The following is a 14,838-nucleotide window of genomic DNA, read 5'->3' as shown; positions in this document are numbered from 1 at the left end:
CAACACCATCAGTTTAGCCAATTAGAAATGAGCTACAGGGGCCAAATCAGTGTCACACATGATGACCACCACTCTCATGAGTATTTTTGAATTAGTGATTTCTATGTTTCACCATTTTGATTTAATCATAATTAGTTCATTTAATAACTTAATTATATATATATATATATACAGTGCTATGCATAAGTTTAGGCAACCATGCTAAAGTTGACTAAAAAGAGGAATAAAAAATCATATTTTGCAAATTTAACTTAATGCCTTATTTTAAAAAATTAGGAAAAATCCAACCTTTAAGGACACCAATTTTCTTTGTGAATGAATAATGTATCGTAAATAAATAAATGTTCTTCCTTAAAAAACAGGGTGCATAAGTTTGGGCACCACTATGTTAAATTCCCATAGAGGCAGGCAGATTTTTATTTTTAAGTATTTTTTTTATTTATTTTTTTAGGATACTATGCATCCTGATAAAGTTCCCTTGGCCTTTGGAATTAAAATAGCCCCACATCATCACATAGCCTTCACTATACCTAGAGATTGGCATGATTTTATTTCAGTTAGCCTAATAGCTAGTTTGATTTGCATTGAGAGATGATCTTATGGAAAGTACTCCATGCCAATCTCTAGGTATGGTGAAGGCTATGTGATGATGTGGGGCTATTTTAATTCCAAAGGCCAAGGGAACTTTATCAGGATGCATAGTATCCTAAAAAAAAAAAAAAAAAAAATACTTAAAAATAAAAATCTGCCTGCCTCTATGGGAATTTAACATAGTGGTGCCCAAACTTATGCACCCTGTTTTTTAAGGAAGAACATTTATTTATTTACGATACATTATTCATTCACAAAGAAAATTGGTGTCCTTAAAGGTTGGATTTTTCCTAATTTTTTAAAATAAGGCATTAAGTTAAATTTGCAAAATATGATTTTTTATTCCTCTTTTTAGTCAACTTTAGCATGGTTGCCTAAACTTATGCATAGCACTGTATATATATTTTTTTTTTACAATTCATGTACACCAGGGGTGTCAAACTCAGTTCCTGGAGGGCCACAGCCCTGCAGAGTTTAGCTTCAACCCTAATTAAACACACCTGATCAGCTAATCAAGGTCTTCAGGCTTATTTGAAAACTGCAGGTGTGTGTGTTTTGAAGCAGGGTTGGAACAAAACTCTGTAGGGCTGTGGCCCTCCAGGAACTGAGTTTGACACCTGTGATGTACACAGTTTAAACTGGTGTATATGTTTTCTCTTAGTGTTACAACTTGCCCTAGTAAAGGGATATCAAGTAGAATATTTGCACTTTAATTTGTAGCAGATAAATATATAAATACTACAGCAAAATTTGAAACACAGTGCAATTTGTTTTTAAACAAAAACACAATCACTGCAGCATTACAACTCCTCTAACTGGTGTTCTCTATTCAGTGAGGCATTTTCTTGAAGTTGAAAGAACACTGTGATGTGGGCCATTAACTGAGGCTTTAAGAGGGCCATTGAAAATGACCTGGCCTGATCTCCAAATGAAAGATAAATATGCTGCAGTGTGGACATCTGTCATGGGGATGTGGGAGGAGGCTGACAGACTCGGAGTACTAAATCATTTCCACTAAACTCTGAGTATGATTCACTCGTGTGTTTTTCACCACGAAAGGTGAAAGGTTTTTTTTTTTTTTGTGTGTGTAGAATGCACTCTATAAACATGAATTGTACACGATGTAACCAAATGTAGTCACTGTGGAATGGTCTGTTTTTTTTTGGCAATTTGGGGTTTTCATCTAGTGCAGCAGGAGATCAGCTTGTTCCAAGCACACATGAAACGCTGTCTATGAGGCACTCTAGTGTAGCAGGTAGTGGACCACTGACATGGAAACTCAAATAGACAGGGATTAACTCTTTAAACTTCAACAGACTCCCCAGTACATTATGTTCCTGATGAGAAACCAAACGAGGAAGGCTAGCATGAAAGACAGAAAAAATACTGCTATAGCATGAGGAATGAAAGTACTAAACTATGAAAGCCAGAGAGAAAATTTGAGGAAATTGTTAACTATAGACCAGCATCAGGGTGTAAATGCACTTTAAAGGGTCTATATGGTGCTTGAATAGTTGCTTGCATTTTATTAAGGTGCATTATTGTTCACTGTGGGACGTAGTATTTTGGCATACAAGTCTATAGATACATTTTATTTATCTTAAATTTATTCATATTTATTTCATATGCAATAAAACACACCATCTCATGTTCTTGCTTAATTATATCATATGCAGATGACTATTTCAGGTACAGTGTTTTAAAATAACATTTCATTAAGTATCATGTAAAGCACATTTCACGGTTCCATCACCAACTTCCAACTTTATTAGTATCAAACCACTGCTACAAAATTACATCAAACATGATGAAAATGAACTTGCATACGTGCTATACACAATGTAAGCTTTAAAGTAATTAAAGTATATGATTCTTTTTTTTTCTTGACAAATATCAATATATATCAATGCCACTTAAAGCCATATATGTCATTCCAGTGATCTAGAGCCTAAAATATACAACTATATCCCTGGTGGCTAAAGTATCTCCATACACATGTAAGTAAAGATGACCATTTCATATTTCTCATCACAGAAATTTCAGCTTCAAGAGTTGAGGAAATAAAAGTACAGCCATCCCAATATGGTTACAATGTCTATTTCACACCAAATTGAACAAAACAAAATAAAAGATACCAAAATCAAATAAACGTGTATACAAAAGAAACCAAAGCTCACAAAATATTTCTAAAAAGCATTAGTGTAAATTTGGATCATTCTGGCGGGAGTCCTCAGTCTGTGCTCAATTACTCAGTAGTAGACTGGTGGTTTCACTGGTGGACTTACTCCACTTCACAAAATAACTGCTTAAGATATGAACGGTGCCAACACAAATAACCCATGCCATTCAAAACAGCTAGCAACAAATTACCAGGCCAACCGACATCTAATGAGACATAACGGTGAATTCAAGAGAATAGTGTGTTTTTATAAAACCCTAGACTTGCGTTCTAAATTGATCCCGTGCTTTTTACGTAAACGCTTCTCCCGATGAGACTCAATTGCCAGTTTCAAACAGAGCTTAGCAAAAGACAGCTGTGTTAAAACCTTAGCATTATCAAAACCACTGCATCAGTGCTTGGCTAACTTATTTTCCAGCTCAGTGAAAATAATGAGCGAGGGGGGTTGACAAAACACTTCATGGCGAGGAAAAAAAAGCTTTAGAATTCACTCATTCTTGTTTTGGCAGCTACTTTATTATCCAGACAAATATTTTGCCAAGGAATGTTTCTACAGGCTAAGTACAGTCATGGCGGCCGGTTCATTTGTCATCAGTTTCATATCATTTGAAGGTTTAACACAATAGCCGCGAACCAAATGGGCTGCGGTAAGGATTATAGGTTTTTGTTCTTTACGGTGCTCCGTGGAGTCAATTAGAATACTGCAAAACTGCAATTACTGGCAAGCATTTTGAAAAGGACAGAGGTTTATGTAGATTACTGTCAGCCCTGCCAGAGTGCTGCTGGGAGAGTGAGCGCTCACAGCTGGTTAATGCAGCACCCTCCAGCACTCCACAAAATCATCCTCCAGAAACTGACAAAGGCACAGGAAGAATTTTATTAACTGCCAGGTCAGAAGAATCACCTCCCCTGACCGCACACACAGCACTCTCAAACCGACTTTCAAAAGAGTCTGGCCAAGACAGAGATGGAGCTGACAGGTTTTTAATCATTGAAATACCGCCTACCACCCTCATTCTGTCTCGCCAGCAGCTCCGCTCAAGATAGGAGATGAAGTATCTTAAATGTTTGGCTTTTTGGACTGTACACGTGTGGTTACACAACACCGAAAACTTTTCTATACTGATATGTGCTCATAGGATTTATATATATATATATATATAAAAAAAAAAGATCGAAATTTCTACCTGATACCACACTGCGACGGATCCAGGAAGGTGTTGGAACTCTAGGGGTCTCCTCAGGCCACAACATAGGCCTACTGTGTTGCTTGCAGTAATTTGAACCCATTCGAAAATAGCATCTGTCTTTTGGGTTTTCATGACCACTGGCACCATGCGAGATCTGTCAACAACTAGCGCTTGCCTGACGTGAGCCATTTTGAAACTCATCATTGAATATTAATGCATGTCCAGGAATGTGATTATCAAGTCATTAGATGTTCAGAGTGGAAATTTGCAGCACATTTGCCTGTTATTTACAGACTCTTTTGAAAGGCTGTAACTTTCAGGAGAATTATGCATGCATGAATGGCTCTTGTCTGCTTTTTTTTAGCCTTTTTATCTTGATATCCACTTACGCAGTTTTAATGATGCTTTAAAGAGCTCTTTGTTGATGTTTAATTCTCAATATTAATTAAAAGAGCATGTGCTACTTCTACATCTTTACAGAACTCAAAATTGGCAAACGTTTTAAAAAATGATCAGCTATTAGTTTGGACTGAAAGAATCAAATAGGAAGCAAGAAATACTGCACAACACTGATATTTGTCTGGTATGCTAGTTATGAATGGCAAATGCATGAGGCTTAGACATGGCGTTTGACATGGAATGGCAACAGATCATAACAATTAATACTTTTAAAGGCACATTTTATACAGTACTTGCTTCTAAAGTGGACTCAAAATGAAGTTTACGTCGATATGAAATGCAGCGTATTTACTGTTCAAAGCTACTGATATTAATCTCTGATTATGAAGGTTTGTGGTTATGACAAGCAAGTGCAATGTTACTATTTACATCACAACGGCAAGAGCCAGGCCTTGGTGTGATGACACAGCGATGAATATTTAAACGTCCCTCCGTTTGATCTTTGAGGCTTTCAGGTCTGTAATAAGCAAAGGGACATTAGGTGAAAGACTGTGTCTGATACCTCATAATAAAGACTCATGTCAGAATATATCTGTTGTAAGTGTACATGAAATAGTCTGATGACTTTTCCTGTCCTTCAAAATGTATTTTGTGCAAGAAATAATAGACAAAAAGAATGTAAGCTTGTCACGCATTAACCAAATAGCCTAAATATAGTCCATAGGAAAGGACCCAATATTGCGCACTGAGCAGAAACGATTCTGTGATGACTTTCACATGAAAAGAACATTTCATCATAGCTCAACAGACAGGCCTCGTGATGTCCAGTAGTGTGGAACACATTTCATTAAGTCAAAGCAGCCTCGAAAACTGGTTTTGTTCTCAAATGATCAATTTATGGTAAGTGGCCACCTTAACATACATATTAACTTGACATGCAGCACATTTATAATTTCTGCACATCTTAGTATACAACAAGTGTGTGGGAACTAGGGTAGAGGTTAAACTAAACCTAGACACTGGCTCTACCAATAAGATAAAATGAATTCTACTTTCTTCGAATATACACACACGTGACTCGTTTTCTATTATACCGTATGACTGGTTCACACCCTCTGAGTTAAAAGTAGATTATTTGATTACAAATGGTTCTTTTTTCCAACTTCTACTCGTTTGACAAGAATCATCAACAGCTGTGGCATCTAAAATGAAAGACAACATTGTAAACTATGCCATACTGCATACGTATTTTGTAAATTCACATGTTTGGATCCACACTTGTAAGTTTCATATTGTCCCGACAAGGGAAGTGCATATTCATTTTTTTCTGCTTCCCTATTCAAAACTATTTCACACTGACAGAAGCAAAGCAGGTAATATGTTCATTATAAAAATCCTGTTCAAATGAATCCAACCATAAAACAATCTTAAGAAAAAAAAAAAACAACAACAACAATGAATCATCATCAGATAAGTTCCATTAGACACTGTCCATAATTTCCTCATTTAATCAAAGTGCACATCAAATATGACCCACTTTCTGCTGTCTGTCCCATCCAGCATGGACGGGGGATCGGCCCATTACATTATTTTGCAAGCTGCCAACTGCTTAATGTCTTTTATGCGCTATTGTTATTTGATATCTTATTTAATATAGCATCAAATGCAACACTGAATATTTTCCTATTCCTTTTTAATAGTATAGCTCTGATTTTTAAGACCCCCAGGGCAGAAGGGACATATTTATTCACTTTATAACCTTTTGGCCACTGTATGCGTCTCATTTTAATTTTACAATTAGGCTCACAAATAATTTTACAAGATGTACATTTAAATTGTACATTTATCTCATACTACATGCATATTTTAATCTCGAGAGTGCAATCTATGATTTTTTTTTCCAGCAGTAAAACAACTAAATCATGTCTTTCTAGAATAACTAGAAAGGCTTATGATCTTACTCTGCATAATTCAGTTAAATGCAATTGGGGTCTCTAGCCTAGAGGTCTAAACCATTGAGGTATGCTTGCAGTTTTGGTCCAGAAAATGAATAATCATATTTCATTGTCAGTGGAAAAACCATGCACACTAGCGTATTAAACTAAAGCTGCTCTTCAATTGTTCACTTCACCTTTGATTGTATTACTTTTGATATCAATTTCAATATATCTACCTTTGTGTAATCTTAAACAATGTTTCTTGGTTCACTGGATTTAAATGAGCTCACCAAAAACCGTATTATTTAAACACTTTGCCCGCTTTATGGGTATGTGAATGATGTACCAGCATGGAGAGCAAGGTGGCACACTAGGGTGTCTTTCCTTTTTCAATAACAAAGACACTAATGTCACACACCCTCACTTTTCCAAAGCGTGATTTTAGCTAATTTGAGAGTGTTTGAAGGGGACGATGTGTGCCGATTCACAAAGTGGGAAATCAAGAAAAGAAAAGAAGACAAAAGAAAGAAAACAAAACCCCTAAAACCGCATGTATATACATGATGACAAACACCACAGAAGAAAATTACCATCCCAACATAAGCAATGCTGATTAAAATCCCTTGCTGCTTTCCAAACACACTGTACCAGATTGGATCCAGCCATCAGCAATGTCAAAGGATCTGTAAATGCTCAAAAGGGTTCTTTACAGTCATTGTGTATGGCCGTCCTCAGGGCTAGTAAACGCTGACGAGAGAAGAGAGAGCCAGGATCAGGTACCGGCAGGCCAGCAGGACTTCAGCGCATCCTTTACTTCCATACGGAGCGGTGTTGGGTGCTGTAAACAACAGAGCAGAGACACATGCTGATTAGCAGATTCTCTCTCACTACTGGCAGCAAGTCATAGTCTCAGTCAAGCAGTACCTCCTCCCTTTTCATACGAGCGGAGCTCACGCTGCCTGCCTTCACACTCTCAAATCAAGACTCACGACGAGCTCGGATGCCCGAAGGAGTCCTTCAATAAGACGCCTTGTTTTAAAACCACGCTGGGTACTTAAAAATAAGAAGGCATAACAATTCATCTCAAAGACTTGATAGTATTACCTTTGAGCCTAGAGCACATCAAATCTGTTTTATCTAATAGGAAATAAATTTGCATAAGATTTATTTTAAAATATATGCAAAAACTTGCTGACATAACGCTTCTAGGTTGTTCTGGGTGGTTGCTATGCAGTTGCTAAGCTGTGCTGAGTGGTTCTTACACATTACTGCATCCTTTGCTAGGGTGTTCTAGGTAGTTGCCAGGGCATTGCTATGCAGATGCTAAGGTGCACCTAGTCGTTACTGGCACATTGCTATGTGGTTGCAAAGGTATTTTGGATGGTCACCAAAGTACTTTAATTTCTTAGCATATTGCTATGCCTTATCAAGGGTGTTCTGGGTGGTTGCCAGGGAATTGCTATGTAGCTGCTAAGATGCTCTGTTATTAGCAACTTGCTGTATCCTTTGCTATGTGTTCTAGGTAGTTGCCAGGGCATTGCTACGCAGATACAAAGGTACACCAAGTGGATACTGGCATGTTGCTATGTGGGTGCAAGGGTGTTCTGGGAGGTTGCTGAGGTGTTGCTAAGGTACTTTGAATGATATTTAACACATTGCTATAGTATGTGGTTGCCAGGGTGTTGCTATGCAGTTGTTTAGGTGCTCCAAGTGGTTTTTGGCACATTGCTACGTATTTGCAAGGTAGGTTGCTGAGGTTTTGCTAAGATGTTCTGAGTGGATTCTTTGCATGTGGCTATGCCATTGGCGTACACAGACCTCCACTAGGGCAGGGGTGAAATTGCGCTCCGGGGGATGGGGGGTTGTTCCCCCTCGGTTGATATTGTGTTCCGGGAGGTGCTGGAATGGATGAGGTGGTCGCCCTCGGTTGAAACCGCAGTTCGGAGAGCACTGCAATATGACTTTATACGAGCGATTAAAGAGGCAGGGGCTCAAGCCCCCCCGTGCACGCCACTGTTCTGGGTGGTTGCCAGGGAGTTGCTATGCAGCTGCTAAGGTATTCTGTGTGGTTCTTTGTATGTTGCTATGCAGTTGCTCAATGGTCAATAGTAAAAAAAAAAAAGAAAGTATTATTCATGTCCGAAGCAAGGTACGAGGCAAAATTTAATCTCCAAGTATGAGCAATAGGAATAGTGATATGACTGTGCTGACGTTAGGTATGCTCATATTTTCACAGTCAACACCGATCTCAATGGCAGAAAGCCTTCAGGTCTGTCCCCGAAGCAAAACAACTTGAGTCTAGTACTCAGGAGAGGCGCTTCAGAACAGGTGCGAGAGTGTACAGGCATTCATCTTCATGAGAGTTTTTATTTCACAGCTCTGTTAATGACAGACACTGGCCTACCTAAGGAGATTAGTACATCACACACACACACACACACACACACACACACACGCACACAAGATGTGTCCTGGCTGGAACTACTGACTTTCTTTTACATCCAGCAATTTTTCCAATGCTTTTGTTGTTTGCAAATACACAGTCATTATGATATGGATTAATTTGTGGGAACTGTTTTCCCGCATTCAAAACCACAATAAGACAGCATCAAATGGCACATCTGACAGTAATAAGTATGTTTGTGCATGGAAGGTTGATAAAATAATAGCTTTGTGACAAGTCCTCTCCCGAATTGCAAAAAATGGGAGCTCAAAGCTCAGATGAAAAGCTGCACATCCATTGTCGCTTCCATTCCAGCTTTTATGGGTTTAAATTACCAGTGTTGCTTAAAAATATTATACCAAAAAATTACAGCCACGTGCAATGGGAAGCCTAGAATATCAGAAATGGCTATATGAGATAGAAAATGATGCAAATTGTGATGATGAGCGTGAGATGCATGGTCAGGCCGGGGAGGAAATGAGAAGAGCGAACTGCCCTGTACACTGCGGCTTCATTCTGCCTCCATCCAAAGCACCGGATAATGACACAGTTTTTGCTAGGCAGAGAGAGTGGAGCTGGTAACCATGGAAACAGCTCACATCCTGCATTGGCCCCTTTGCCAGAGCCACAGAGTGTGCACGCTACCAGTGGAACAGAATCATTTGGGCTATAGGCACCTGCTGCAGTATCTAACTATAAGCACCCTTTGTCAAAAAACAAACAAAGCCATATGGCCTGTGAATGGAAAAGGATGAAAGGCTTTGTCCCTACAGTATATTTTTTTCCACCGCCCACATCGGACTTATAGCTACTGTAACGTCAGCGATGATTCAGGGTCGTGCCAGAAACATCCTATCATCTGGCACTAGAAGCAATTAAGAAAAGCACCAATATTACCTGCCTGGCTGCGTTGTGTGAGTTAGGGAGCTGTTTAATATCCCACTGCGTCTAAATCAGTCTGTTGTTGTGACAGTGCAGGTTGTTACTGCACTTGCCATTTTAATTAACTCAAACCCTCCCCACCCAGACACTGGCTTCCTTGTGATTACTCTGCTTTAGGTCTAAAGTGTGTAAATACAGTGAGAAAAGGGGTTATTGCGGTGGCTTTTGCAACAACATGGCGGTCCCAGAGACATATGAGTGAAGTTAGTGCAGGTATTAAGACTGAGATGACATTTCGCACCAAAAAACAATCGGTGGATTAACCGTATCTTGAGATACAAGAGCATCAATTTCCTCATTAATTTCGGATCAGGAGGTAATCAGTCATGCGCGTCTAAATCATGGTTATACACTCTATCTAAAGCACACAAAACGCCTCGTATGATTATGAAGAGTACACGTATTATAATCCTTCATAATGATCGCCGAGGACACATGGACAGAAGTTTCCTCAAAGCCTATGTAAAAATGTCCTCGACTCCAATTAAATGAGGACTCTTCCTCTGTCCTCAATTGTGCACTTGTTTTGGTTGATTTAGTTTACAGCTTAAGATTTTTAAGGCATAATGTTGTTGGTGTGACACAGTGCAGAATAAAAAGAGGGTCTGTCACCCTATAATCAGCTGCTAGTTCGAGTTCCACCATTCCTTTTAACTGGCACAAGACCCATCGTTAAGCTGCTTAATGAATTTCATCCTTCCATTCAACACTCTCCCTCATTGTGCCGCTCTTATGCTGTGATAAAACAAGTTACAGTTATAATACGACTATTTCCACAGTTTCCATTATTACTGTATTAATATAAAATGGATAGGTTTGGTTCTGGCTTCTGATTAGTCAATTCCTACATTTGAATTGAATTTGAGGTAGCAAACAGGAACTAGTAATGACGATGGGGCTACATTTATCGTCATGGCTCAGGAAAGCCCTGATTATTTTTCATTTATTAAGAATTGTATTTTTTTGGCCAGCAACTGCTCTCTGGAGGACGAAACCCTCAAAACCCTGTTCTGGATCGGGGCGAACTTCCACAACACATCCACCTCCCAGACACCACCGGACTGACTTGGAGGGAAGCTGTCGTGAGGTGTCTGGAGTGCATACGGTCCCCGATCCAGAACCCGGCCAGACCCAGAGCCCAGCCCGTCACCACCCCGTTCGACGACGCCTAAGCCCCCCGCAGACTGGAAGCTTCCGCCTGCCGCGGCGAGTGAGCCTATACCCGAGGATGGGAAGACGGAACATAACGTCGCCCCAGAGCCTAAGCACCATGGAGAGTCCGACCAGGGGTGTGAGCTAACGTCGCCGTCCATTGCCGTGGGAGTCCTCGGGGAGTTCGAGGGCATGGAAGCGAGCCCCACTCACCCTCCCGCCACTGAGAGTTGAGCACCGGCTGGATTTATTGGACAGTTTAATTGAGTGTGGTGAGATTAATTCCCTTTATCCCTGGAACTTATCTGAATCTGAACCTGTATCTGAATCTTCATCAGTCCTATTAATCCCACAAATTGCCATCAAGGACACTTGAGCCCGTGGTTCCGCCTCCAGCCTAGTTGCGCCCTGTCCCGCCTCGACCCATCGACCTGGCTCCTGCACCTACGCTCCTTCCTCCCTCGACTACAGCGTCGACCATCGAGCATTCGGCCTCACCGGACTCCCTTGGACCGTCGGCTCCATCTGGGTCGGATATTGCCAAGCCTCAGCTACGGACTTGCGGGCCGTCCTTTGCGGCCCTCCATCCCTTTGGCTTCGGCAAGCTCCACCCTCCCTCAGGCTCCACCTCCACCCTCGGTCGCACCAGCTCATCCTCTGCTCTCTGGATCTCCACCTCGAGGGGTCGTCGCTGCAGCTCCGTTGTGGCCGCCAGGTCATCAGGGCACCATCACTGCCTCGGACTTCCGTCTGCGTCGCCGTCGATCCTCGCCCTGAATCCATCACCATCAAGATTCCTACTGCCGTAGACTCCACCTTGGGCATTCGGCATGGCTGAGCTCTAGGTCATTTCCACCTGGCCACTCCTACCCACGTTACCACAATGGATGCTACTTCCTTCTGTCCCGCCCTGGTCGTCATCCTCCATCTGTCTGTCTGCCCCTTCTATCTGCCCCTTGCCACATCCTTGTCCACCTCCCAAACCACCTCCATCTTCCCTCTATTCCTTCTCTCTAATGTCACAGTCTGTTCTATTTCAGATATCATGGACATTGTTTGTTTTCACGTCACATGCCTTCCTTTGTTTGTATTCCCGCCATTTCTTAGTTACCATGAACACCTCATTATGAGTTAGCCTAATTCTGTTCAGCTGTGTTGCTCGTTACCTAGTTTGTGTTTCTTTAAGTTCTTTCTTTTCAGTCACTCCTTGTCTGTTCACCATCTTGGTTAGTGTGTGTTGCTACCTGATTGCCTATTTGCCAGAATTACCATTAAACCTGTCATTTTGGATTTTTTATCTTCGTTTGTGTTTGCCTTCCTGCAACCACCATGACACAACTGAACAAAAGTGACAGTAAAGACATTTATAATGTTACAAAAGATTTCTATTTTAAATACAGTAAATTATGTTCTTTTGAACTTCCTATTCACCGAAGAATCCCCCCAAAAGTTATATGGTTATGCCAAAATGATTAAGCAGCACAACCATTTTCAACATTAATACTAATTTTAAATGTTTCTTGAGCACAAAATCAGTATATTATATTAGAATGATTTCTGAAAGATCATGTGACACTGAAGTAATGAGTAATGATGCTGGAAATTCGGCTATACCATCAAATGAATAAATTACATTTTAAAATATATTTAAATAGAAATTATTTTCATGATTTGATATCACAACTTTTTATCTTTTGTCAAATCAACTTAGATAACGTGGTTCAAATAACATAATATTTTTAGTTTTTATTTATTAAACCAATCTCCTTCATTGGATTAACAATTTTTTATTTTATTTCAATGAACTCAAAATTTGAAGGCAACCAGGTCACTTACTTTATAACTTGTAATAATAATAATAATAATAATAATAATAATCTAAATCTAAATCTAAATCTAAACAACTCTAAATTAATAAGTCAAATAGTCTTGGATTATTTACAATTGCAAAAAAGTTTCAATAAGGATTTATAGGCCTTACAGACAAACATATTTATGGACCAGGGTGAAAGAACACTTAACTTTTCAAAAATGCCATTATGTTTAATTTTCTGTGAGACGTAATTTAGCAAATTCCACATCATGTCATTTCAACTCAAATTCCATTTAACTTTCTGTGAAGCATGACCAATTTCATTCAAATTCAAACTCATGAACTGAAAGAGAGGCAATTCTTAAAGTCTGAATTTTGCACAAACCTGATGGCCCTTAGCATCATTAATGTTGGTTTATTATTTAATAAAATAAACCATATTCAACAAACGTAAAGTCAACTGTTTTGATGTGTACTGTTGTGAAATTTTAGAATCATCACTCCCTAACACAGCACTGGCAGCAGTTTACATGATTAAATGAAAGCAATCATCTCATTGGCGGTTATGTGAGGGTGGCCATATCTCCAGGTAATCTGCACAGACGACGGCTGGCTGCAGCCCTTCTCCCTGGAGGCTAGTCTTCTCTGGCTTCGAGAGAAGGGTTCAATGTCCTTGACCATCAATCAGTGGCCTATTGTTCCCTCTACTGCCTCCAGAGAAAGCCTCTCCACGCAGGCCTAAGCTTCTGCCGAGTCCTTGGCAAACTGGCGTAAATCCCACATCTCCAATCTTGGATTTGACAAATATTCCCTTTAAGTCCTCTTTCAGTGTTTCTGCTCTCCATATGATAAACTACCTAATTCCCTGCCTCATAATAGAACAAACATGAAAAACGTTTTGTTTTCCTTGGCTTGCTTTCGCACAAACATTGAGCCGGTTGGCATCATTATTGCGATGAGTGTACTTGGAGGTTAGAAAACTTTCCTTAACTCAAAGGAAGGAAAGCTTTATATATTTATTAGGGTAGTTAATTTAATACATTCATTTAGCACAATTAAGCAGCACATTAGGAGTACAGTATGACCCTGTTCATGTTGGTCTTGCTTTTTTTTTTTTAAGGTAATATTGATACATGTGATATTATCATGTATGTCAATATGCTGTTATATAATCAGGTTTATTAATATGAATTATATTAATATGAATATCATGTAGTACATTTGATTTAAAAAAAGAATCGACTGACAACCCTAATTCATATACTTTGGTTTTTATGTGGTACTGGTAATGTGGTGCCACTTTATGTGGTAAATTAAATGCAATGCACAAAGTTCTTTTTGTTTATCCATGAAATCAGAATTTTGCAATGAAACAGTATGAGAAAGAGAGAAAGATTTCTTCATTTATTCATTAGGGCTGTCAATTTAACACATTAATTTAGTATAATTAAGCTGCACAGAATAAGTAAGGGGGTGTTCACACCGTTATTGAATTCAAAAACAGCTGGAAAGAGCGCAAACAAAATGGAATAGAACGCAGGGGTCTCGAGACATGTTTTTCCAAACTGAATTAATTTTAACTTAACACGACCAAAGAAGTCAGTCTGAACAGCAAGACAAGACATGTCAGATAAAGATGCCAATCTGACTCATGCATGTAGACCAACAATAAAAAAAAACAGGATGGACGGAACGTGCAAATATGGATTGCTGTGGACTGTAGGCAAGTTATAGGCTCATGTTCAATGATAAGCAAATAAAACAAACAAGTGGTGATACAGTAACCACTTCTAAAGTTCACTGAATTTCCTCCGTTTAGTGGCTTTTCTCACACAGACACATGTTTATTTCAATTACATTGTTATACAATTTGATTAATTAATCAGAATATCATGCAATTCATTTGTTTAAAGGTCCTATGACATGCTGCTTTTTGGATGCTTTTATATAGGCCTTAGTGGTCCCCTAATACTGTATCTGAAGTCTCTTTCCTGAAATTCAGCCTTGGTGCAGAATTACAGCCACTACAAGCCATTCCCACAATGAGCTTTCCTTAGGATGCGCCATTTCTGTATCTGTAGCTTTAAATGCTAATGAGGAGGAGAGAGACGAGGCAAGGTGGAGGGTGGGGGTGTGGCCTTGACCAGCTTGCGGCCACGGTACCATGCGCTAACGTTAACAGTGGATGTATC

General features: G+C 39.6%; 1 protein-coding gene across 3 annotated transcripts in view; it reads right to left on the bottom strand.

The window, feature by feature from the left end:
* Positions 1 to 14,838, bottom strand: part of negr1 (neuronal growth regulator 1) — a 191,358-nt gene that overhangs the window by 50,774 nt on the left and 125,746 nt on the right. The window contains exon 7 of one of the 3 annotated variants that reach the window (XM_084426159.1): positions 2,181 to 7,134. The exons of the other annotated variants lie outside the window; for them this stretch is intronic. Within the exon in view, the coding sequence (XP_084282285.1) occupies positions 7,034 to 7,134 (101 nt within the window). The 3' untranslated portion in view covers positions 2,181 to 7,033. Of the gene's footprint in view, positions 1 to 2,180; positions 7,135 to 14,838 lie in introns of those variants that run through there. 3 annotated transcript variants of the gene reach the window in all.

This window comes from Rutilus rutilus (assembly GCF_951802725.1).
Source record: "Rutilus rutilus genome assembly, chromosome: 12".
Lineage (NCBI taxonomy): Eukaryota > Metazoa > Chordata > Actinopteri > Cypriniformes > Leuciscidae > Rutilus > Rutilus rutilus.
Note: the sequence above shows the minus strand (reverse complement) of the source record. Positions and strands in the feature narration are given on the sequence as shown.